Source organism: Papaver somniferum, chromosome 9, assembly GCF_003573695.1.
Source record: "Papaver somniferum cultivar HN1 chromosome 9, ASM357369v1, whole genome shotgun sequence".
Classification (NCBI taxonomy): Eukaryota; Viridiplantae; Streptophyta; class Magnoliopsida; order Ranunculales; family Papaveraceae; genus Papaver; species Papaver somniferum.
The window spans coordinates 62956296-62983513 of record NC_039366.1 but is presented as its reverse complement, the minus strand read 5'-3'; the positions used below and the strand labels follow the sequence as shown (position 1 = coordinate 62983513).

Below are 27218 nucleotides of genomic sequence, written 5' to 3'. Positions count from 1 at the left end.
ATTCCTTATGCAATAAAATGAAAAACATAATGAACACTATTAGTAACTAAGATGTGTGTTTCATTATATAGAGTGTTTGTGGTTATTATCAATACCAAAATGTAGGGTTTGCAGTTAGAAAAATAAAATGAGACGCACAACCAAGCATTCCCAAAAAGGACAACTAACAATCACTCATGTCAAATTACTAATTGTAAGAGTCACTCATGTCAAAATAACCCCTTTTTTTGCAAAACTTTCTGAAAACGCTTTAGAAGATATGTTTTGTTATTACACAGTACAATGTTTTTGGTACCTTATAATAATACATATGAGAGGTATATATACATTGACCTTATGATCACAGACTATGGTCAAGTCAACATGACTTGACCAGTATATATCCTAATACACCCCCCTCAAACTGTACTGCAAGAAAGTACACAATTTGAAAACTAAACATCAAGCATAAAGCAAAAAAAAATCACTTTACCCTAACAAGGGCTTGAATGACAACAACCTGAACAACTCAACAAGAGCCAAAACAATGAACTCAACAAGACCCAATTATAGAAAGAAGCAAACACATACTCAACAAGAGATTATGTGTAGGAAAGATATTACTCAACAAGAGCCATATAATCTAAAACAAAATATAAACTAAGTAACATCAGAAGTATGTACTGCAGTAGCAGAAGAAGCTCCAACATCAGCAGAAATATCTTTAGCAGAAGAATAAACCAAACTTGATAATAGTCTTGAAAAGGTTGGATAACATAGTCCCTTTGTAATAATATCTGCCAATTGTTCTTCAGAAATAACATGAGTCACTTGTAGTGTTCCATCCTCCACAAGCTCTCTTACTGCATGATAATCTACTTCCACATGTTGGGTCTTACCATGAAAAACGGGATTAGATGCAAGACATATTTCACTTTGATTATCACATTTAATCTGCAAAGGATAAGAAACAGAAATATGTAACTCAGACATGATGTAAGTAAGCCATTGTTACTCTGTTGTGGCTGAAGTAAGACATTTGTATTCAGCTTCAGCTGAACTTCGAGAAACAGTTGGTTGTTTCTTTGAAGACCAAGAAATAAGTGAATTACCCATAAAAACAACATACCCAGAAGTTGATCTCCTTGTATCACGGCATCCACCCCAATCTGAATCAGTGTATGCCAATAAAAAATGAATATCACCTTTCTTTAACAAAATTCAAGTACCCAATGTCCCTTTCAAATACCTTAAAATCCTCTTAACTAATAACAGATGTTGATCAGTTGGTGCATGCATAAATTAAGAAACGTAATTCACCCCAAAGCATATATCAGGTCTTGTGTAAGTAAGATATTGAAGACTGCCAACTATGGTTCTATGTTTGCATTCAAGCATCTTTGCATTTAGCAATAAGTTTCCATCATGAATAGAAGATCTTTTACATTTAGCAACTGGCGTGTCACAAGGTTTGCATTCACGCATTTTTGCTTTACTTAACAATTCCACAGTATATTTATGTTGGGTTAAAGTAAAAGCATCTTCAGACCTAGATATTTCATACCTAAAAAATAATGAACCTCTCCTAAATCTTTCATAGCAAACTCTTCACTCAAAGCAGCAATCAATTTCTCAATAAGCACAACAGAACTTCCAGTTAACAAGATATCATCCACGTAAAGTAAAAGCACCAACATGTCTGACTGAGTTGTATAAGTAAACATCGAATGATCATTCATAGACTTTCTAAAACCATTTTTAAGTAAAAAAGAACTAAATCTTTGAAACTAGACCCTTGGTGCCTATTTCAATCCATATAAAGATCTTTTTAAATGACATACATGATCAGGAAATTCTGGATTTATAAATTCTGGAGGTTATTTCATATATACATTCTCAGTAAGGTATCCATGTAAAAAAGCATTGGATACATCCAATTGCTTTACTATCCATCCATTTGTGATAGCCAAAGTAAGAACTGCTCTAACAGTTGTAAACTTAACAACTGGAGAAAAAGTTTCACCAAAATCTACTCCATCTTGTTGGTTAGAGCCTTGTGCTACTAACCTAGATTTAAGTCTATCAATACTCCCATCAGCCTTAAATTTAACTTTATAAATTCATTTACAACCAAGAATGTTCATATGAGGTTCTGGTTTAACATATGTCCATGTATCATTCAATCTAAGAGCCTCAACTTCATCTTTCATGGAACCTATCCATTTCACACTTTTACATGCCTCCTTAAAAGATTTTGGCTCAGTAGCATCCAACAAACAAGTAAAGCAAGTGGAAACAGGATGTTTAATTGAATGATTAAGAACAAAATCAGGAAAATATTTTTGTTTAGAAATACCCCTCATGGACCTGGTTATAACAGGATCAGTATAAACAGATGGAATGATAGGAGAATCTGAAGAATCCAACTCAGAATGTATATTAAGATTTGTATCAGGATCAGTATATTAAGATTGTATCAGAAGAAGAAGTAGAATAGTAAAAAACAGTTTCATTGAAAATTACATGTCTTGAAATATGAAGTCTCTTAGATACAGGATCAAAACATTTATAACCCTTATGCATAGGACTATAGCCAATAAAAACACATTTAACCGATTTAGGAGATAGCTTATCAGGTATGGAGTGACCACTATAAGGAAAACAGATGGAACCAAAAAATCGTAAAACAGAATAATCAGGCTGAGTTTGAAAAAGAACTTCAAATGGATATTTCATGGATAAAACAGGTGTTGGTGTTCGATTAATAAGAAAATTTGCAGTTAAAAATGCATCATACCAAAAGGATTTGGGACAAGAAGAATGAAAAAGAAGGGTATTACCCATTTCAGTTATGTGTCGATGTTTACGTTCTCCAAGCCCATTTTTTTCTGGGGTATTTGGATAAGAAAGTCTAATATGAATACCATTAGATTCAAGAAATTGTTTAAAATTACCCTTAGCCAGCTCACAGGCATTATCTGTTTGAAACCAAAGAATTTTCCTAGAAAATAAATTTTCATTAAGTGTTTTGAAATGAGTAAAACATTTTAAAGCATCAGTTTTTAATTTCATAGGATAAATCCAGTGAAATCTGTTGGCGTCATCAATAAAAACTATATAATATCGAAAACCAGCATAAGAAGAAATCGGAGATGGCCCCAAACATCACAATGAATAAGTGTCGAAGGAGTAGATTCATGAGATTTTTGAAAGATGAAAAGGAAGCTTTTTGCTTTTAACAATTTTGCAAGGATGACATAAAGCATCATTAATCTGAGAATTTAAAGTGATAGACTTATTTGAACTCAAATGATGTGAAATTCTTTTAGAAGGATGTCCTAGACGATTATGCCAAACAGAGGAAGAAGCAATACTAGTTGAAAAAGAGGTAAAAGAACTATGAGAATGGAAACACAAATTATGAATAGGATACAAGTTGTTTATCATTGTACCCTGAGCCAAAATCACATGTGAACTTAAATCTCTAATCTCATAACTCCATGGATCAAAAACAAAATAACAACAATTTTCTCTAGTAAATTGAGCAACAGATAGTAAATTCTGAGCTAGTTCTGGAACTAGTAAAATGTTGTCTAACTTAAAATCAGTACTAAAAGTGTGTAGTATAGTTCTACCAGTTTGAGAAATAGAAAGTGACTCACCTTTGCCAACAACAACTTTGTCTTTTCCAGTAATGTAGAAGTATTTTGAAGTATATTTTGATCTCCAGTCATGTGTCGAGAAGCCCCCGATTCAGAAATCCACACTGAAGAAGAACCCGAAGGATCATCACACACATCAGCTGAGTATGAATACCACTAAAGGCTTGTTCTACATTCTGATCATTCTGAACATTCTGAACACTGGCCACATTTGAAGTTGCATTATTCACAGGAGGGTGATACCTAAAAAAGCATCGGCTAGCCCAATGTCTTGTCTTTCGACAAATTTGACACTTCACTGTGGAAAAGTCGACAAACTGTCTCCTTGTAGCTCCATCTGAAGCATCATCAGAAGAACTAGTAGAACCAGCACCATTCTTGAAGGAAGAATAACCATTTTTAGAATATGGAACACCACCCTTTGAACCATTCTTAAATTTACCCTTTCCACCTTTACCTCCATTAGTATTATGTTTCCCATAGAATGCAGTAGGATTAGAGGAATCAAAAGTAGCACCACAGTCTTGTTGTTGATCACTCAGCCATTATTCATGAGTATGCCTGTCAACGGCACTTAACGTAACAAATAATGGCTCTGCCGCTACCTTTGCCGTTTAAATTAGAGGTTAACCGTTATCCGTTAAATGCCGGCGGAATTGTAAAATCCAAAACCATTGCCGTTACGTCGGACTTATCGGCTAACGGTTAATTTTCTGGTATTAACCGGTATGTCACAGGACAACACAAAAGCAGGTTTAAAACACAAACCAATTACATAGAATAGTTCTAAATCCAAGCAAACAAGTTCTAAATCCATGACACACAGAAAAAAAACATACAGATGTTCATGTTCTAAACCAAATTACATGTTCAGATCATCACATGTTCTATCAAAAGAAAAAAACCAAGTTTTTGCAAAATAAAAGACAAAGGGATGCCAACTGCATCTGCAACTGCAAATGCATTCCTCCATCTCCAAATTCTCCACTGCCAATGCCAACTGCATTCCTCCTTAGTCCTCAACTTCTGCATTTTGAAAGGAAAATGAAAAGTGTTAGACAGTGATGTCAGTGAAGCAACTTAAGTTGGCAAAGTGGCAATGTCAGTGCAATAAACCAATAAAAGTAGCAATGTCAGTGCAATAAGCCAATAAAAGTGGCAATGTCAGTGCAGTCACAACTATCAGTAAAATCTAGTAAAATATTAAGATATAAGGAAACTTACCAGTAACACAACTATTGCTCTCACTGAGAGTGAGATCTGGCAGCCAATCACCCAAACAAAGCAAAGCTTCAACAAGATCTGGAGCTAATGAACTCCTGTGAGATGTGAGAACTCTGCCACCAATACTAAACATGGATTCTGATGCTACACTTGTCACTGGAACAGCCAATACATCTCTTGCAATCCTTGAGAGAATTGGGTACTTAGCAGAATGATTCTTCCACCAACTTAAGATATCAAACCTCATTTATTCAGCAGCTGTGCCTTTAGGAAGAACTAGTTCTGCTAAGTATGTCTCCAATTCTGACTTCTCAACCTCAAACATATTGTTTTCCATAATGAAATCATCATAACCAAATCCATATGATGTTGTTGTACTTGTACCTGCACAGCTCTCAAATGCAGTTGAATGCATTGCAGTATCAAAATAATCTGGAGCTGTAGTGTTTGTTTCATAAGCACAGAAAAGAACATTGAGTGCAAGCTCAAATTTGTTATAGTGACTTTTATAGTGATCCACACCATATACTCTCTTCATAACAAACTCCACCCATTTAGCTTTGTACCTAGGATCTAAAACAACCCCAATGCCCATCAAAGTGTTACTTTCTTTCCAGTAGCTATCAAATTTCATCCTCATATTATTGGCCATGTCTCTGATGTACTCATGCTGACTTGATTCCCATATCTTAATGCATCTATTAACTTCTTTCACCCCATTATAATATAAATTTGCTGTGGGATACTTAATCCCAGCAAATTTGGTTGAAATGACATCAAACAATTCCAAACATTCACATATGTGTACTCCTTGTTCCCACTCCTTAGAGGTTGGTAGTATCTTGAAGTCATTATCTAAATCAGCTAGCCTAACAAAAGCTTGTCTCAGAAAGATTGCATCCTTTAGCATCTTATAGGTGGAGTTCCACCTGGTATCCACATCTAAACCCACAGACCTTGAAGAAGGAAGCTTAACTTGAGCAATAGAAAATTCAAATCTCTCTTTTCTAGCCTGACTTGCTTTGACATATTTTACACACTCTCTAACTGCATCTATAAATGGAGCAGCCACTCTCATTCCACACCCTACAATCAAGTGTAATACATGATTACTACACCTCATTTGGAACATATCCCCCTTAAGAACTAAACAGTCTTTGCTATCAAGTCATTTCTTCAGATGGTCCATCATAACATTGTTGGAGCTAGCATTGTCAGCAGCAACAGCAAAAAGCTTAGTATCTATGTTCCAATCTAGACATATTGATTTCATTACAGATGCTATAACTTCTCCAGAATGTGGTGATGGCACTAAAGTATATGCAAGTGTTTTCTTAATCAGTTTCCAATCATCATCTATGTAATGCATTGTCACACAGCAATAACCATCCTTTGTATGCTTACATGACCACATATTTGTTGTTAAACTACACTTAGATGTAATTGTCTCAAATTGGTCTTGTAATTCTTTTTTGAACTCAGTTCTTAGTTTCATGATATCTTCCCTAACTGTATTCCTAGTGTAAAGTTTAGCAGCAGGATTTAAAGACTTCACAAACTCAACAAAATATGGATGCTCAACTATAGTGATTGGATAACCATGTTTAGCAATCATTTTGGCAACTAGTATCCTAGTAGCATCAGCATCATACTTCCAATTAGCAAGCTTAGTTTGTGCATTACCTGTTCTGACTGTAGTAATCTTTGTTTGTCCTTTCTTGTTTGCAGGCTTTTTTTGGCAAGTTTTGGCATGGTAATGCAATTTGCTGGTTCCTTGGCTACTGGGTGCAGTCGTTCTCTTATTACAATGTTTGCATTTAGCTACAAGTATCCCAATCTCCTTACCTTTTACCATCTTCTTTTCAGTTAACCTTTCAAAATCATCCCAAACATCATACCTTACTGCACGCAGTTTCTTCTTTGCTTCAGCTATAATTGGATCTTCATCTACTTCTATTTCTTCTAATGCTTCTTCTGTTGCAACAGCAGCAGGTGTTGATTGAATTCCTGATTGTTGAACTTGAGATGCAGAAGGTAATTCAGATGCAACTGAAAGTGATTGAGAGGGATGACTTCATTTTAATGAACCAACGCAATTGGATGCTCCTCTTTCGCTTTGGGTCATGATTAATTTCACGAATTGAAAACCCTAATTTCAATTTTCAGAAACCCTAAATTGAAAATTTAGTTTTTAGGATTGAAATTAAACTCGAAATAAAAAGTACAAGATAACCCTAGTTTTCTAATCGAATGAAGATGATGATTTTGCTCGAATTGAAAGGAAGGAGATGACCCTAGTTTTCTAATCGACTGAGGGGTGAGTTTTTCTTCTCTCGTTTGTGAGTTGAAGAACAGAAGAAGATGAAAATGATGTTCATTCGAGTATAGTAACCTAGGTATAGATGAATGTTACACGTGCTAGGCACACGTTAGCGGTTAACGGAACTAAGGCTAACGGAAATAGGTCTTTCGTTGCCGGCACCGTCGGGTAAAATTAACCGCTACATTATCGGTAACGGATAACGGATATAATGGAACTAAACGTAACGGCAACCGGGTAATCGGATTCGGCTAACGGTTAACGGATTTCCATATACAGGCCTATTCATGAGTCAATAAACGAGCCTTCAATTCACCAAAAGAATATGGATGTTCACGATTTTGAGCAGCAACCACAAAAGTATCATATTCTCTCCCTAATCTATTAAGTACATACATCATAAGATCTGCATCAGAAACCCTATCATTGATGGTTGCTAAGGAATCAGCAATTGTCTTGAGATTATGCAAGAAAACAGAAATTGACTGAGACCCCCTTCTTAAACCATACAACTGATTACGTAGCATATTACACCGTGCACCAAACTGAGATTGAAAACTTGATTCAAGATACTGTCAAATTTGACTAGCAGATGACATACCTAATACATCTACTGAGATAGTTGGAGTAAAAGTTGTTCTCAAACAGCTCACTACAAACCTATCTGCCTTTCTCCAATATACCCATCGTGGATTAACACCCATTACACCATTAATCAGAATTTGTGATGGTGGTTCAACAATTTCACCACTAACATAACCATAAAGATCTGTAGAGATCAATACATACTCGAATTGGTCACGCCAAAGCAAGAAATTGGTGTGATCTAGTTTTAACGAGATGAAATTTCCAATATTATTAAAAGGTAATGGAAAATAACATGAGTCCCTATTAGAGAATGCATCTGCAGCGGAAGAAACAGAAGGACCTTCTTGATTGAGAACATTCTGTGAAATTGAAGCATTATTCATCATTCCTCGAGTACTCGGCATCAATCTGAATGTGAAGTTGGATATTAATCTGAAGAAATTGTTGAAGACGTTGATGAAGAACAAGATTTCGATGAAATCAGTATTTGAAAAATCAATCAAGAAGAGAAAGAAAGATCAGAAAATTGTTGAATACGTATTTGATTTTTTATTGAAAGATTAGATAACCAACTTTGTTGACTTGACTAGATCGACCTAATTGATACCATGAAAAGTTTTAGAAGATTTATTTTTTTATTATACAGTATAATGTTTTTGGTACCTTACAATAATACAGATGAGAGGTATATATACATTGACCTTATGATCACAGACTATGGTCAAGTCAACATGACTTGACCAGTATATATCCTAATACTTTCTTCTATCAAAAATTCAGTAAAGTAGAGAATTACGTATATCTTTATCAAAAATACCAAAGTACAGTCGTTTCTCAAGTTGGTATTCAAACGAAATGAGAAAAAGTAACAGCATACTAGCTATTATTTGAGTATTTAGAACACAATTTCGTTTTGTTTGAGTTCAGGGAAACTAACAATGCCCTCCTTCGACGTTATTTCTGCAGTGAGAAGCTGCCTTGCTTGATTTGGAGTCGGCAAGAGATATGCAATTGGCATAAAGCGAATAAACTATGAACCATGCTCTATTGACAAAATGATGTACTACGAGATTTATCCTAAGCAACCCAAGTGATCAACTTTGATTAAAGTGATTAAGTCAAAATTCTTTTGTTCTTGAATATTAACATTTAAGAATGTAAAGTCTCTTATCTCTTTGCAGGGTGGAAAGATATTTTCTTTTTTAATTGATTCAATATTGTTTAAAAATATTGGGAAGCTTATTTAATCTATTTTCTGTGAATTACGTACTGTCTTATAAGAACATTATTTAGTCAAAGAAATTTTTGTTCCTTAATTACCAGAGGAATGTGTTTCTTATGAATGATTTTTTAGGGACCATGATTTTATTAGGCCACCTTCTTTATAGTGATAAGGGGTGTCCTAAAACGTTGAAATGACTAACCAACTCTTAACCTAATTTAATTTAAAGTCAACCTAATAACCACCTATATATATATATAACCACCACCTCCTCCCACCACCGCCGATTACCACCACCACCAACCACCGATTACCACCACCACCACCACCACCGCCTATTTAAGAAATGTAACAACATCAATGCAATCACAATTAAGTTCGGTTACATAATAATTTTATCGAGTATAAAAGACGTCAGCCGCAACCTGATTCTGCCATGGGATCACTCCGGAAGTATTTTCCAACAAACCCTTCACTTTAATTTGATTTTGATTGCTTCAATCGAATAGAAATCATCAAAATAAGGTTTTAATAGGAGTTACAGAGCCATGTTCGGTTAGGTCAATATTCTAAAAAACCCTAGTTTACTAACCGAACTTCTTGAAAATGAAGAACACGAAGAACAGTTCGGTTCTATTGGATTTAAAACTAAGTCACCGAACTCTCAGTTCGGTTGTTGCGCAAAAAAAATTAAAACTACAAAGTAACCGAACTCCACCCTTAGAACAAAAAAAAAACAAATCCAGTCTAACCGAACTGTGTTGTTGTGGCCACTATGTTGAGTTCCGAAATAACCGAACTTAGCCAATAGAGTTCGGTTTGTTCGCAAAAAAATTTAAAACTACAAAGTAACCGAACTTAGACAATAGACGCTGGAACTTCACATTTTTTTTGTTTGTTAAGTTCGGTAACTTCACAATTTTATCGCAGAAACCGAACTCAGAGTTCGGTTGGTTAGCTGTTAGGTTCATGTTTGCGAAAGAACCGAACTTTGTAATCTTATATACTCTTATATTACGTAAAGTTCGGTTAGATCAAAGTGCATGCAGTTTGAGAACCAACCGAACATAACACTGCAACTCCTAGAAATTTTATTATTAGAGAGTCCGGTAACCTGCGTGTTTGGAACAAGTAACCGAACTACACTTTTAGATGAGTTCGGTTACTTGTTCATCTCACGGGGCAACCAAACTACAGCTTCAGATGAGTTCGGTTACTTGTTCTTCATATAAAGTAACCGAACTGTTCAAAATCCAGTTCAAATCCGGATCATTTTGAAGATTAACAAATATTCTAGGAGAGGATGGAGATGAAGAATCAGATGAGTTTTCATCATTTGAATACTCAAACTTAGTGAATTGGAGAAAAAAAATTATTTTCCATGTTTTTCTCCTTCATCTTCTCTAACTCTACTCTCTCAATAATTCTACTCAACTAATAATAAACCCATCTTTTAATTTAATCTCACTAATTATTTTTAACTAAATCATTCACTAATCATAACCTAAATTAATTAAGAGGGTATGTTAGGTATTAGATAAATAACTAGATATGGAGTGACCTAGAATTACTTCTAATTCCTTTACCCAAAATAAAACCATGGTCCCCCAAAAAAACCATGGTCCCCAAAAAATCGTTCGTTTCTTATGAATGGACTAAATTGGGCCCATTTTGTGTGCGACGGGCCGTCTAATTAAAAACAAAGAAGACTTGGTTTTTTAAGAACGGTTTTTTGAGGGACCATGATTTTATTAGGCCACCTTCCCTATAATTATAAGGGGTGTCCTAAAAGGTAGAGATGGGTAAACCCTAATTTAAATTACAACTAATCTACAACTTCTTCTTCCTCTATTCTACCATTTTTCTTCTTCTCTTCTTCATCAATATATGATCATCTAAACCTGGTCATATACAAATCTAATCAAAATCATCAAATTTTCATCGTCGTCGATTCATTGAGTTTTCATCGTCGATTAATCAATCTTTTATAAACAAACCTATCCATAAATATTTTCCCACAAACCCATTACTTCTAATTCGTTTTTGATTGAAATTTTGAGCCGTAGTCATCAAAATATATTGAATTTGGAGGTTACAGTAGTAAGTTCGGTTAGGATAATTTTGAAAAAAAAACCCTAGTTTTACAACCGAACTTTTAAAAATGAAGAACACGAAGAACACTTCGGATAAGAATATTTTTTTGCCTAACCGAACACCTGAGTTCGGTTGAGTCGCAAAAATAATTTCAAAGCCGAACTCTTCTCTATATAGCCAAATGTTGAGTTCGGTTTAATCGCAAAAAAAAAATCCTAATCGAACTTTACTCAGAAAACCTATATAATGAGTTCGGTTAACTCGCAAAAATAATTTCAAAACCGAACTCTTCTTTGTATAGCCAAATGTTGAGTTCGGTTTAATCGCAAAAAAAAATTGCGAACTTACCGAACTATGTTGTTTAAAGTTCGGTTACAACGTGGTCGAGTCGACTGAACCGAACAAACTCTGTAAAGTCAAGCATAGTAGTTCGGTTACATTTGATTTTTCATCAGCTAGCCGAACAAACAAAAACTCCATTAAAGCTCTGGTTCGGTTGCCTGTGATTTTGGATTTATTAACCGAACTGCATTTGCAGAAAGTTCGCTTACATGTTCTTCATATAATCTAACCGAACTTTGTTGACCTGGTTGAAATTTTTTTGTTACAATTTTGATTTTGAAGATATTTTAGGCCATTTGTAACAACATTCACTAAGTTACAAGCATACTTCGGTACCCAGAGGATGTTTTTTCCTCCATATTCACCCATCTCAAAATAATTTTTTTCTCCATCTTCTTCTTCTTCTCACTTTAGTCACTCAATAATTCTACTTAAAAAAAATCTATTAATTTAACCTTAATCATTATACAAAAATAATCAGAGGGTAATTTTGGTATTAATATAAATATTTAGATAAGGGGTGACCTAGAATTACTTCTAATGTCTTACCCAAAATAAAACAATGGTCCCAAAAAAAATGCTGGTGCCAAAAAAAACCGTTCTTTTTTAACTTACTAAATTTGCCACAATGTAAGAGTATATAAGCCCCCGTGAGAAAAAGACAAGTTCCTCTTCTCAATTCTCAACCGCCGCAAACATAATGAACTCATCCACAGGCCCAAATCTCGAAGTCTCTTCCGAAGAAGAAGATGAAAATTCAGATTCGTCAAACGATTCAAATCAAGAGGATCATGATGATTCTTCACCTGAAACAAATCACCACTGGACACCTGATTCACCTCAATATCAACAACCTCCATTGGTCGAAGATGAAGAGGCCAGGACTGAAAGCGTAAGAAGATTTTTTCATCGTACTCGTGGAAGTGTTGAAGCTACTGCTTCATCAACACATAGAATCAAAGTCGAACCCGAAGATAACAATGATAGTAATACTAATGTATCTAGAGGAGATTCTAATGGGAGCGATGATGAGAATGTTGAATGTTGCTTAATTTGTATGAATCCTTATTGTTATGAAGGAAATCATCGAGTCAGGTAATTTTCATCCATTTTTTATTTGGAAGAGCTTCATTGTGTTGTACAAGGACCAAGGCGCCGCCAAAGTAGGAGTTTTTAACCTAATTCTTGCTAATAATGTGTGAATAACGCCACAGCTCCGCCTTGGCGCCTTGCGCTACTCCATAATTTGTACCCAACAGGCCTAGCCCAACAGGAAGAAAACGTTAGTGAACTTTTCAAGTTTTGCCAGAAATTTTCATTAGGGTCATATAGCAAAAATTCTGCTCTTGAAAGTTGAATTTTTTAATCAAAACATTGTTTATTTTAAAATTCTTACGGATTTAGTCATGTTTTTCTTTGTTTATCTTATTAATCGAATAAATTTGAGATTGCAGTTGTCTTCCATGTGGACATGTATATGGTTTATCTTGCATCCAGAGATGGATTCAGTATTCTAAGCAAACATATTCGACGGTAAATGCTTACCGTTAGTTTTCGTTTTAACTTTTTATACAATAATTTTACGAAATCATCGATCTTATGATATGTTTTATTCGTATACTGTAGTGTCCAGTGTGCAAGCAGAAGTGTTCATTGGAGAATGTCATAAAGCTATACTCTTCACCGCTGCTACCTCTAATGGAAAAAGGAAAAGAAGAGGTGAGAGTGCAAGACCTTGTCCCCTTTAGATGTTTTCAATATGTAAGCTTATTGCGATTGTGACTGAAGTCAAGTGTCCTATTTATCCGCAGAGTTTAGCATCCCATCTCGAGAAACTCGCTCATGAGGTAAATATTTATTGTAAATTGAGGTTACGACTTTCCATCGCTTTCCCTTTTCCTACAACATTTTAAAGTAGATATTCATGCGCATATTGCGATAGATGGAAGAACATTTTCTAAAAAGGTTCGAGGAGTTCAAAACAACAATATACCGGATGGTATCGGAGAACCAAAAGGAGATTGTGGATAGTGTACATGAGTTTATTAATAGGATGAACGAGCAGAGAAGGCAGGAGATTGAGGCGAAAGATAAGAGGATTGAGGAGCTGAAAATGTCACTGGAGAGACAAGAAATGCAGATTGACCAAATGAGGAAACGGAGGAAGCTAGAGGACCCTGAACCTCATCATTCCCCATCAGAGGTAAATATTGTTTTCTTGACACATTTTTTCACACGAGTGATATGAACGGCCTCAGGTTATTCGACTGTTGCTCATATAATTCATCTTGTTTACAAAGGCCATTAACAAATAACAACCTAATTGGAAATTCACTTAAAATTAAAACATAAGTACAATAATATGTGTGTGTGATTAGTAAGTGGAAAATCCAGCAAACCGTCTATTATTTTCCATTGTGTAAATACAATATGAGATTTCATTTCTTTACTTAATTATTTTTATAACCTTTTCAATGAAAGCCAACTCATGATCATCACTTTGTTTCAGTGTAATGAAGGATCCAAATGTCAACTCTGCATGTCTGACAACCACCAGGCTCTTAACTGCCCATTTATGAATGCAAGATGCACAATGCCCAACTGTGATGGTATTCGAATGATACAGCGCTCTAACACCTCCGACAACCCAAACCGGGTGTATCTCAGATGTCAGTATGCCGGTTGTAAATATTTTGAATGGATGGATGATGCCTGTAAAGCTGCTACTGGTTGCTGTGTGTCTTCTTCAGCATCACCAATAAAATACAACTCGGTTAGCAACTATAAATGCTGTTTTTGTGGGGATCGGAGTCATCGGACTGGGAACTGTCCTTTGGCTTCTGGTTGTTCTGAAAACGGTACCCCAAGTACGGAATAATTGTGCAAGCTTCAAAAGGTCGAAATACGGGACTGATACACATCACGCAGGGCGAGGGATTCAACACGCCGGACATAAATCATTTTCGGTTGAAATAAATATCTCATTAATTTATTTATTTTTGTTTTATATGAACAAGTGATAGCATAGTCATGTTCGTACTTGCTGCCTAGGTTTTTCAGAAAAAGCTTCTAGCAGTGATCCTTAGTCGGATATATGGCATTTCTACGCTTTATTCATTACATTAATATTACACATAAGGGTATAAATCGAATAACAAAATCTTTAAAATCATCTTTAAAACATTGTTTAAATTGTTCCTACTCTCTCTGTTCCAAAATAATAGGTTGGTTTCATGTATAATTTACATATAAAATTAAACCAGCCTATTATTTTGAAATTAAGGTAGTAATAAATTTGGGATTTGATAGCAAGAGAACACCATGAGAATAGAGCTAGTAAAACTAACTCATTTATCTTGCGACATTTTTAAACCTCAACCATTCTCAAATTTATTCTAGAAAATACGACTAAAACGCATTCGTTCATGAATCATCAACTTAACTTCCCCCTTAAACCCGAGAAATTTTTTGATGGGGGCGTTTTCTGATGGGGGTATGGAGGACAAATAAGGTGCTGACATCTGTCATTCTTTTCACATATCATATTTCCAAAAATACCAAACATAAAATTTAAGCAATTAAGATAGAGAAGATTTTCTCCAAGAAACATGTTTTTTATATTTTTGGCAACAAAATTTGTTGTAACCAATTAATAGAAATACACGTGTCAGCATCTTATTTGTTCCCCGTGTCCCCGTCAGAAAACGCCCCCATCAGAAAAATTCTCCTTAAACCCTTGGCTAAAATGGGTTTCTCAAAACTCATAGGAAACCATGCCAGAAAAAAGAAGGGAAAAAAAAAAGGGGAAATCGTTGCTACATCGACTTCCTCACTTCCTCTTCTTGTATCGCGTCAAATTCTTCCCTAACTCAATCTAGACAGCCAGCACTGAGCATTGTTAGCAGTGCCGCCCCGGTGAGGAATCTAGGAAGAGTCCAATTTATGTGCAAGTATCGGACCCTTTGCAAAATTATAATTTATAGTATTAATTTGCGGGGATTTTACTAAAGAATTAAGGGGCATAAAATGAAAGACAACAAATGCTGCTTATTACTGACAAATTTTTTTTCTTAGTATGCTCGTGGGTCGCATTCCCTTTCTCACCACTAACATCAAGGTATGTAATAAGTCACACGAACAGCACCAGAAGAGAACTTGAACTCCTCCCTAGTCGAGCATTCCACATTGAGCGTTAACTATTTCAATTTCTATAATTCTTGACAGACCTGGATTAAAGACATCGCCAACACCAACGCGCACATTCGTATACTTACCAACACTCTAGTAGCTTCACCAATTTCAAATTCTCATATACTGTGCAAGTAGTAGAGCTTCAATCCCTGTGACATTAGGCTAATTAAGCATCAAACTGCCACTACGAGAGCACTCCAGCTGCCAATATAATCCCTTTTGACTATACCGTACCAAACGTGACTTTATTTGACACTAATCTTATTCACGACCACTGTCTCCAAACTCTTACAAGCTGCGGTCATGTGTCGCATTTGTTGGCTAGATGCACCCATGGTGGCGCAACACGGCAACAGCTCTCAACTAAAATTTATCTCTTGGGTTGCATTTTTACCGAAGTAGCCCCACAAACAAGATTGAAATAAAATAATTTGAGGTCAAAATGTCATTTCACCTCTTAGGTTGCACTTTCGAGAAAAATTCATTTCAAATTTAAAATCATCTTACCTCTTCGGTTGCACTTTCGAGAAATAGTTCTCCAAGCCCTATTCTTATGGTTCAATTCTGCCATAAAGTGAATCCATTTTGTGCAGCAAGAGTTCATGGGTCTACTGTTTGAAGGAAAGATGGCGAGAACAATATGTGTAAGTTTCTCCTGATTTATTTCAACCAGTTTCTTCAATATTATTCGTCGATGCTTCAATTTCTTCCTGATTCTATAATTGTTCTTCACCTGGAACCGAATGTGCTTGACCACATTGATATCGATTATGTTACTCCACTTGATAAACAACAAACTGAGACCAAGCTTTGGTGAATAGATTTTTGTTATTGTTGATGGATTGAAAGGTGTTGTTTTGATTTGGTGATTCTAATTTCTCCTTTAAAATTAGTGATTTAGGTTTTTTTTTTAAGGGATTTGGATAATCTTTCCGTGTTAGTTAATTCAGTGAAGTGACGCCTGGAATTGATCCCCTTAAATTGGTTTTGGGTCTCTTCATTTGTTTATCAATTCATTCATGTTTCACTTTTATGGCTTTTTTATCCAATGCCTTTGTGAATTTGCAGTATCATACTTTGGAGAATGCAGAAAAGGGCCAACTCTATGATGACTCCATCTACCTAAGGTAGATACTTTTTTTAGCAAAAAATAGTAGTAGTCCTAATTTCTTCTTTATGAGATATGTTCCTGTATATTACGCTTGGTCTCGCATGAAAATGTAAAGTGTCTTACTTTCATCTGGCATCATCTCTTAACTTGTATGGCCAGTAATATTAGAGGTAGAGAGTCTAGAGACATAAAATGAACATCTGAAACTATGTAAAATCAACATTTGCTGCTGTGAATATGCCACAATTTTTTACGCTTTCCTTAATTTCCCTTTTGTAATGATGTTTGTAGCCTAAATTATAGGTAGAGTTTTCACTTTTCTGTGCCTAAATTTAAAAGAAAAAATGGAATACTGAAAGTTACTCATTATTGTGGAATTACATTACAAGGTGATATGTGGAATTCAGCGTATGATTTAGCAATTTTTAGGCAGTTTGATATCCCTTGTCGGAAGGTGAAAATGATAAAAGTTAGTCAATGTATCTTCACTTTACCTGAGATGCATACTAGTTTATTGTGCTGTGATGGAGCATCTAGGGGTAACCCAGGCATTGCAGGATATGGATTTATAGGGAGAAATCATGAAGGGGGTTTTTGTTATAGCAGAAAATGGTAATATCGAGATTGCATCAAAGTATCAAACCTTATGGCAGCGTTGATTGCGATCATCAGAGCACTAGAATGGGCAAAGTCTTCACATTGGCAGTGTGTTCTTCTACAATCTGATTCTTCTTTTGTGATTCAAGCCTATGTTATGAACAAGTTGCCGTGGACTTTGTGGGCTAGATAGAGCAAAGTCTGTAATAGTGGGATTCAAATTCAGTTTAGACATAGCTTCGGAGAAGTAAACTTTGCTGCAGACAGATTAGCTAAAAAAGGGACTTCTATGGTTTGTGGGCAAACATGTAGATATTTTACCATACCCAATTTTCCTATGAGCATGGAAGTACCTGACAAAACGTATTTTAGATTTCTTCAAGTCTGTTAAGTGAATCTTGTCGGGATCATTGTCTTTGGACAAATTTTTGATTGTAAAGGTTACTAATTTCGGTTATTAATAAAAATTTATTTGCTGAGAAAAGACAAAAAGAAAAAATGGGCGCTCAAGATCTTCCTCTTTTTTAGGTTCAGATAACAAACTTTCTGTAAGTTGTGCGTTTTTAATGTGTGTTGGTTCAGCAAATCATAGAATTGTTGGTAATTTATTGGTTCGACATCTTCGTGAATTGTTGGTAATTTACTGGTTCAGCAACGAAGATTAATTTTGTTGAAAATTCAATGAAGAACTTTATTATAATCTTCGTGATTTTGAATGCCAGACGCATTTAGCACCTTCGCATTTTTTTTTTCATTTTTGAATTTGTATCTTAATTGTTATCAATGTGATGGCAGGATCATCAAATTGTAATGTCGCTGAGCCATAATGTCTTCTTCCAATGCGTCATGAAGAACCAGTGGTCATGGCAGTGAGGAATATGGCTGCAGGTACGGCTGTAAAAGGAGCAACAATACTACTTTGGTTCCAGTGAACATCCATATGTAAGTATGTAAGAATTTGAGAAATTTATTTTCAGATCCTTTCGCAGTTTTTACTTTCTTATAAAGCTATTTTTGGACATGGTATGCAATGAGTGACTTCTCTCCTGAATGGCATTGTCGCATAACGCTGAAAATTATAAAAGAAAGCTGAGTAGCTGGTTAAAATTATTTACATTTCCATTTATTTATTTTTGTCATGAATCGATACATTTCACATTTAGCATTTAGTTGCATAAGCTGTTGTTGGTATTGTTGAAATTAAATCTTTTTTCTACTTTTTTCACGTATTGCAACCATTGCATCTCTAATGCTTCAATGGTTTTTTCTACTTCACTGACCTCTTCAATGGCTTCCAGTAACCCGTTGTTGCAACTGTAAGTATAGCTTAGTGGTAAGCCTCGCTTCAGATCCATAATTCTTTTCTCTTCTTTACTCATTTACATTCCTAGAATTCTGTTAGCATTAGATGGGTGGAGAGGTGGTAGACATTGAGGAAGAGATACTAGTTTTTTCCTAGACTTTTTTTTCTCGGTATTACTGATCCTCAAGGTCCTTAGAGTCTTGCTTAACAGCAGCTTTTCTTCTCATTTGTGAGTAGTAAGTAGTCCTTAACATTGGGTTCCCTCGCACCCATCTGGTCAATTTGGGTTGACCCTTGATACATTCGCCTGAACTTGACGCTCAAGTGTTACATGGGTGATATGATAGGCCGGCCATGTTTTCAGTTGACCTTATTTGTGCAATGCACGTGCACTCTACTAGGGCTTGTTTTTCTGTTACCGTTTTATCACAATGGTAAGAGTATATATAAGAAGGAAAAAAAAATTTTATTCTTCCCGACAGACGCAAGACATAATGAAATCTCTAGGGCTAAACCTTGGGTACTCTTCCGAACAAGAAGAAGATGAAAATCCAGTGATTCGTGATCTCCGTGGAGATGCAAGATTCAGAGACCTTTTCTTAACAACAAACCAAGAAGTTTTTCCTTCAACAAACGAATTCGACTATTCACCGGGATCACCTCAATTGCCTTTATCTTCACATTCACCTGTAACAACTCTGTTTCCTACACCTACTTCACCTCCTCAATCACCTCTATATTCCCTCACATCACCTTCATATTCTCCTACTTCACCTTCATATTCCCCTACTTCACCTTCATATTGTCCTTTTACACATACATTCTCCTACTTCACCTGGATATTCCCCTACTTCACCTTCATATTCTCCTACATCACCTTCATACTCTCCTCCTTCACCTTTATATTATCCTTTTTCACCTCCACGTTCACCTACTTCGCCATCATATTCACCTACTTCACCTTCATATTCACCTTCATTATTCTTTGAGGGAGATATTGAAAGAGTAAGAAGATTTTTTGATGCTAGAGAAGTTGAAGAATTACCTTTTCCGTCAAGAAATAAAATCGAATTCGAACCTGAAGATAATAATAATAATAATAATAGTAATGTGGTGAGAGGTGATTCTAGTAGGAATGATGAGACTAGTATACGTTGTTCTATTTGTTTGAATCCCTATGCTTCTCAAGGTGATCATCAAGTCAGGTAATTTTTATCCCTTTTATGGTAATTTGTTAAAGGCTTTGAAGCAACACCACTTACAAAACCCTCAAGTTTTGCCAAATTTCACTAGGATAGCATATTGTAATTATTTTGCCTTTTGGAATGTTGAACTTGCCAATCAAACAGTGTTAATTCAGATGAGTAAATGTTTGAATTCTTGGAAGTTTACTTATCTTTTTTATGAGTATGTATCATTTGTTTGTGTTCATCGTATTAATCAAGTAATTTTGAAATTGCAGTTGTCTACCATGTGGACATCTATATGGTGCATCTTGCATCGAGAGATGGATTAAACATTCTAATCGACATTATTCAAAGGTAATTGTTTAATTAGTCATAAAAGTAATTTATGTGCTTCTAAATTTTTGAAATAACACACATCTGTTATGATGGATACGTTTCTTTGTGTCTTACAGTGTCTAGTGTGCAATGAGAAGTGTTTGTTGAAGGATGTCGTAAGGCTAAATGTTCCTTGGCTACCTGTGGTGGAAAGCGGAAAACGAAAGGTGAGGGATTTTGATTCCCTATAGATGTTTTGCTTTCCGAAGTAATTAAGCTTTTGTTTGTTTATATCTTTTGAAAAGAGCCTGAACTAAGTTTCCTGCTTATCTGCAGAGTTCCGAATCTTATGAGCCTCAAAATAATCTGTATAAGGTGCAATTTGCGAAGGTAAGACTTTCTAGTCGCAGTAAACACACTGATAATAAATTGGCTCATTTTAGACACTGGTTCTTCAAAACAGTAGATACGGTTCTATTTGTTCATATTTGTTTTATTAATTGTTTAGTCTGCTTAATAGTTTGAGAAAGAATTGGCGGATATCTGTAAGGGGGTGATATCAAATGCTGAACATAGTGAGAGAATTGAGAAAATTTGCATGCGGTACGAGGAGGACATTCAAAAGATGCGTAGATCCTTTGACACGGAACTCACTGAGGTAAATATTTTCTGTGTCAATTGAGTCTGAAAGTTTCCTTTGCTTTTCCTATAACATGATATCCATGTGCATATCGTGATAGATAAAAGAAGAATTTCGGAAGCAGTTCAAGGAGCAGAGTAAGAAAATAGATGCATTATTTATGATGAGTGTTAGCACTCTACACGACTTCCAGAGGACATTTGAGCAGCAAAAGCATGACATTGAAGCTAAAGAGAGGAGGATTAAGGAGCTGACTATGTCACTAGAGAGACGAGATGTGGAGATTCACCAGCTGAAGAAACAGAGGAAGCTACAGGTCCCTGAAGGGCCTGAACCTCACCATCCCCCATCAGAGTTAAACAAGCTACAGGTCCCTGAAGGGCCTGAACATCATCATCCCCCATCAGAGGTAAACAAGCTAGAGGTCCCTGAAGGGCCTGAACCTCCCCATCCCCCATCAGAGGTAAACAAGCCACAGGTCCCTGAAGGGCCTGAACCTCATCATCCCCCATCAGAGGTAAACATTGTTTCTTTAATCTACTCCCTGTGAAGATTTTCTTCTATCAATGTATTCTCTAAAGTAGAGAATTATCTATTCATCTTAATGCTAGAACAACATGAGAAATTAAAACAGCATATTAGCTAGTTTGAGGACAGCACTTGCACACCATTTTTATTTTGTTTGAGTTTGAAATTCAGTTTCCGGAAACTGATGACAATGCCCTACTTTGACGTTATTTGTGCAGGGCAAGAAAGATAAGGCCTTGCTTGATTTACCTGGGTGGCTAAGATTTCGTTTCCCAGGAAATACAGGTAGTGGAAGATCCTGAAATTGAGACTTTCTACACTAAAAATATTCTTTTAAACGAGGGTATTCATGCTTGCAACGCAGCTCCGGATCAGCCTCATGAAAATGGCAATATGCACTTGGAATTTATTCTAGTGACTTTTTGAAGTGAATTTTGTTCAATCGAACTGTTGAGAAATGAATGGTTTCATAATTTGAAAATGGCAATATGCCGTTTCTTTTTTTTCTTTTTTTTTAATTGATAAAGATATGAAAAGCAAAAACAAACCAGAGAGGGAGCTTGAGCTTGGGTTCACAACTACAACTTCCACTGGAATTATAACGACGAGGTGGTAAACCAATGAACAGACCAAGGTCTTTGCTTTAGCAAGAAGATGTCTTAAGTTTGCGAATTTTGTGAAATTCTGTGCGATTAGCAATGCTGTCGGTCTTCTTCTTCTTTTTTTTCTTCTTTTTCTTCTTTTTTTTTTTTTGCCTACTGACGCCTTCTGAAAGTGTGCAATCCGGTCAGTGCGTCTGAAACTTGTGACTCAGACATTGGAGGTCTTGTGATGACCAGATCCACAAGAAGATGAAAGTTCATCTATTCCCAGGTTTTGATCAGAAAATTCGGATATTCTGGTTATCAGCATCAGAAACTACAAGGTGAGCTCCCTGATCATAAAGATTACTGCCAACTAACCAAGGCATGTTGCAACAAGTTAGGAGAGATAAGTTGTCCTCTGCAGCAAGAGATGGTCCATAGGCTCGAGCTATTGCTACATGGATTGCACAAGCTCGGCAAATGACTGGCCATTCCTCTTCTGTGAATGTTTACCATCCTAGGCAGTCTTCCCAAGCATGCTTGCCATAAGAAAAAAATCACTTTTTGAGACCAAATCCCCGAACAGATTTTAGACTTTGGAAGAAATACCAGTGGCACCTTGATTCGCAGCAGCTTGATAAGCCATCTTAGCAGAGAATATGCCTTTCTTTTGTCACCTAACCTGCAGATTAATTTGAGTCCACATGAGACATAAAAATGGCCAGTTCCGCTATCTGACAATCATACAGCCTTCTTCAATGCAATAACCCCACAAATCCCAGAACAGGATCCTTGTACTGTTGCAACAGATCACTCCTCCAATAATACAATAATACGCGCAATTCCATCATATTGTATAACAAAAGAGGTTTTCATTTATATCAAAAACAATCAAAAAAAGTAGAGGAAAAAGTTTTCATGGAGTAAAAATCAAAAGACAAAACCGAATTCCTCAAACCCAAAAGACAAAATCCTGTTTGGTGTAAAATAGTTTGAGGGACTTGGATTTCTTTTTCCAAAAAAATTGTCCTCCTCTTTCATCCGAAATTGGCAACCTTTCTTCGAAAACTAGGTACATACTGAATTGCTCGTCATGAACCAATACCAATCCTTCCAATTTCATAACATTAGGATGAGATTCCATTCCACGCAAGACAACAATCTCTTGAGCTATATCTTCCACAACTTCAGGTTCCCAAGCATGCATTTTAATCTTCTTCAAAGCCACAATTTTACCAGTCATGATATCTCTTGCTTTGAAAAGATCATCTTGTACCTCATGGAGAATCTCATAACCATTAGACGAACGAGGAGTCCAACCTTCGAGTGCCTCGGAAGCAATCGAAAACAACCAAGAAGGCCATACTGGCTTTACTTCCAAAGGAGCATCTAACTTGGTGCTTACTTGGGATGCAACATCTAAACTGATGCTGTCTTTTTTTTCATCTACTTCTTTATCGCCAATACCATCGAACAACGTAGAGCAACTGCCAAAACAATTGATTCTACTAGCAACAGCGGGTTCAACTTCGTCATCTTCTTCCTCAACACCAATTTCTTCATCTTTGTAGACAGGTCTGAAAAATATAATATTTGTCATCTGATTCTCTTACTTTCTTCAGGGATGGTAAGTGAAAATTCAAGAAAAGCAAGAAAAAGAAAGAGGAGAAAAAACTAGAAGCAAAAGAGATTTGCATTTCAGACTTTAAAGTCCGAGTCTAGGTAGAGTCAACACGTAACCCCACTCCCATTAACTTTTGCAACTAACAAATGGATGGCCAATTGGCCGTACTTTTTCATTGGAAAATCTTTAGCCAAGATCTTCAAGATCAGTACAGGGGTTACCAAAACTGCTTGGGGTGTAGCAAAGTCCATATAAGAATAAACAGGCCAAGCATTGGATCAGCTTCCGCACTTTCAAGCTGGCCAAGCATTGGATCAGCTTCCGCATTTCTTTTTTAACAAAATGCCAGCAGGCCAGAAGACTAACAAGCCGTTCAGTTAGATTTTTGCAAAAAGAAATGTATAGCTCCATAAACACCATTGCAGCAGGATCCTCATCCATAACTCATCAACCATTTTGTTGAACCCACTGGCAGCATCCTGAAGAGACAAAAGCTCACAGTATCCACCGATCAATCCTATTGAACCAGACTGATTAGTTTAAAAAGAAGATGCATACTCACAATTGCAAAAGATAAATGACATAAATAAACCTCTTTAAGGCTGATAAACTTTCCCCTTGCTGATTTTCATAGCTGAACCTCAATTCTGCAAAAGTTTTATAAAGCTTGAAGGTGGCATTCAATCAAACAGCTTCCAGTTAACATTTAGAATCTGAATGTCTAATCTTAAGTAACTGTGTGTCCGTGGAAATACCCTTTAACCTCAAATCCACTACCAATTCACTAATTCTTTGCAGAGAATCCAACCAATGAAGTCTGATATACTCAGAAAGGAAACAATGAACAAAAATAAAAAATGCAGAAAGTATGATTCAGATAATTAACAAATCCAGAAAGTATAATTAAGCCATCAATGGTTCCATGTTTACTCATGTATCATAAATTATGAACCCTGAATGAAATCCCCAAATCGATGCAAACACAAATCACTAGTCTTAATTGTAACTGAATCGGTAAGAAAACAAGAATTACTGGAAATGAAACAGAAACAAGTAAGTGGATTACTGATTTTCATTAAAATTCAAAACATTTCACATCCATCAAGTTAATCTCCAGTTACACTTGAAACCCAGAAAACCAAATCGAAACCCTAATTTCTTTACAGAACATAATAGAAAACCCTAACCCCCAAATCCATAGAGAGTTCTTCCTTGTCTCTTGAGAGCATAGACAACATCCATAGCAGTGACAGTCTTCCTCCTAGCGTGTTCAGTGTAGGTAACAGCATCACGGATCACATTCTCAAGAAAGATCTTAAGAACACCACGAGTCTCTTCATAAATCAAACCACTGATACGCTTGACACCACCTCTTCTTGCTAATCTTCTGATGGCTGGTTTAGTGATTCCCTGGATATTATCTCTCAACACCTTCCTGTGTCTCTTTGCTCCTCCCTTTCCCAAACCCTTTCCTCCTTTTCCTCTTCCTGACATTTTCTCTCTAAAAGATTTCTCTGCTGTGAATTTTTTTTGATTGATTTTGAATCGATTGTGTGTTTGTTTCTTGGAAGAGACGAGGGATTTATAATTTGTTTGGTTTGATTATGTCTGTTAGATTGGAGTCCGATCCGTATGAATGTTGTGTTTTCTGTTTTGGTCGTTAGATTAGAAATTCTCGAACGTGATTGGTTTAGATAAAGAGTTGCGGATTGAGGAATTTGTGATTTGTTTGGTTTGATGACTTCCGTTAGATTAAGGATCCGTATGAAGTTTGTGTTATCCGTTTTGACCGTCAGATAAGAAATAGTTGTACTTGATTGGTTAAGATATAGAGTTACGGATTTGTCGAGGTGGTAATGAAATTTGATTGGTGTTTTTTGTTTCATGCGGATCGACAGTGGGTAAAATTGAATAGTTGAGACAGCATTCATAGATGGTAAACGAAAATCGAAGGCAAGAGAAAAAACTATTTTTTTTTCTTTGGTAAGCTACACTCACCTAACTAAAAAAAGACCATAATTCTACGGATTCTCATTAATAAGATTATACTAATAAAGATCGATGAAAAACAAAAATAATTGGTCTACCAATAAAAAGTTATCAACATTGCTTAATTATCACATCCAGTGAACCCACATAAATAATTTAAGTAGTGGATTAATTGCTCATGACAATTTGCTTTTTTCACTAATTTTCAATTTCACCTCCGACATTGGGAGCTCAAATCTGCTCTAGCATTTTTGCTAGCAAGCATGTTAGCATTTATTCCCAACTCAGATTTTCTCATGGGGAAGAAGTCTGATCTAGTGGACATGTTTCATATGCTTCAACTTCAAGCCACACGTGGACAATTTTATGTTTTAGCTTCCATAATTTGGTAAACCTTAGACGCGCTCATTCTTAGAGCGTCTCAAGTTAAGGTAACTTGGTGTGCATCATGTGTGTAAAGGTTCCTTTACGAATATGAGATAAAAAAAAATCCTTCATTTGAAACTTAATTAATAACCTTAGATTTTGATGATTAGGATGTTTACACTCTTTAAATAAACCTCTAAAATCAGAGGATCAAGTAGAAGATGTCTAAATAACTAACCGACACATGATGCTCACATTTATCTTTGAAATTTCCCTAGAAAAAGATTTTCTTGTTGAAACACGTAAAAGTCTTATGTGGCCTAAAATATAGAAATTCTCCAAGGTCATATTGGAGATGCTCTTCCTAAACCTCTAGGCTTAATAATCTTTAAGTTTAGATAGAGTCCGCATGTAACCACCTACTCCCATTAAATTTTGACAACTAACGAATGGATAGCCAAAATTGTTGGGATATAAATGTTGGGGGTAACCACCTTCAAGAGTACTACAGGGGTTACCAAAATTGTTGGGGATATAAATGAGACAAAACATCCCCATTAGATTGGTACATTCCTGAAAAAAATGATAACCCCATATAGCGATAATGAAAATCTTTAGCATTCCTCGATGGAAATGTAAATGACAAACAAGCCGCTACATACCTATTTTTGTCAAATCTCGGCCTTACTGAGTGCTTGTAAAGATGTTTTATTTTCGCATGTATCCGTCGTCATCCACAATCAACACTCACCAAAACATACGTCGGTTAGATCACCAGCCTAAAAAGGCAACACCATGACTTAGATATTCACTAGTGGATTTGTCACCGTCATAGCATCACCATGTTAATTCATTTTCTCCATTTTAATCTCGTGACCAACATCTGAGTTATTTGGTTCATCATCATCTATTGTTTCTCTATCAAGTCCCTCTACAAGGAAGAATTGGATAAAAAACACAAAATTGAATCCCAAAATACCAATTGGGACAACATTTAGAAGATGGATCTACCTCGGGTGATAAAAATCTTTCTTTTGAAATGTATTCATGAAATCCTATCCAAAAATACTAAAATAAGTAGCATCCTTCATTACATTGATCCCATATGCAAACTATGTATTGGTGAAAAGGAAATTAACTATGACACATTTGTTTATGAGATCCCATGCTTATATCTCAGTTTGGAGACGTATGTTTGGTAGCTCACTTTGGAGTATTTGGAAACAATACAAACTTCATGGATTATTTCAATTATTGGTTTGCTCCAATTGTAACAATTACAGTAGGAAAAATACCTTGGCTACATCTTGATGGTTCATCAGATGGAAAGCTATATGTGCTTACATATTTGA

At 35.8% G+C, this 27218-nt stretch overlaps 2 protein-coding genes across 2 annotated transcripts; one reads left to right on the top strand and one right to left on the bottom strand.

The window, feature by feature from the left end:
- The first annotated feature begins 16148 nt into the window (after positions 1 to 16148).
- On the top strand, positions 16149 to 21800 carry LOC113308047. Its single transcript, XM_026556517.1, has 9 exons — positions 16149 to 16266; positions 16691 to 16749; positions 18126 to 18272; positions 20096 to 20174; positions 20273 to 20362; positions 20472 to 20525; positions 20656 to 20793; positions 20876 to 21292; positions 21522 to 21800. Exons 7-9 carry the CDS (start codon positions 20734 to 20736, stop codon positions 21603 to 21605), a joined length of 561 nt encoding a protein of 186 aa, XP_026412302.1. The 5' UTR covers positions 16149 to 16266; positions 16691 to 16749; positions 18126 to 18272; positions 20096 to 20174; positions 20273 to 20362; positions 20472 to 20525; positions 20656 to 20733; the 3' UTR covers positions 21606 to 21800.
- Positions 21801 to 24550: 2750 nt separating this feature from the next.
- On the bottom strand, positions 24551 to 25059 carry LOC113310772 (histone H4). Its single transcript, XM_026559548.1, has one exon. The coding sequence runs from the start codon at positions 25003 to 25005 to the stop codon at positions 24694 to 24696; it is 312 nt and encodes a 103-aa protein (XP_026415333.1). The 5' UTR covers positions 25006 to 25059; the 3' UTR covers positions 24551 to 24693.
- Between the last annotated feature and the right edge of the window lie 2159 nt (positions 25060 to 27218).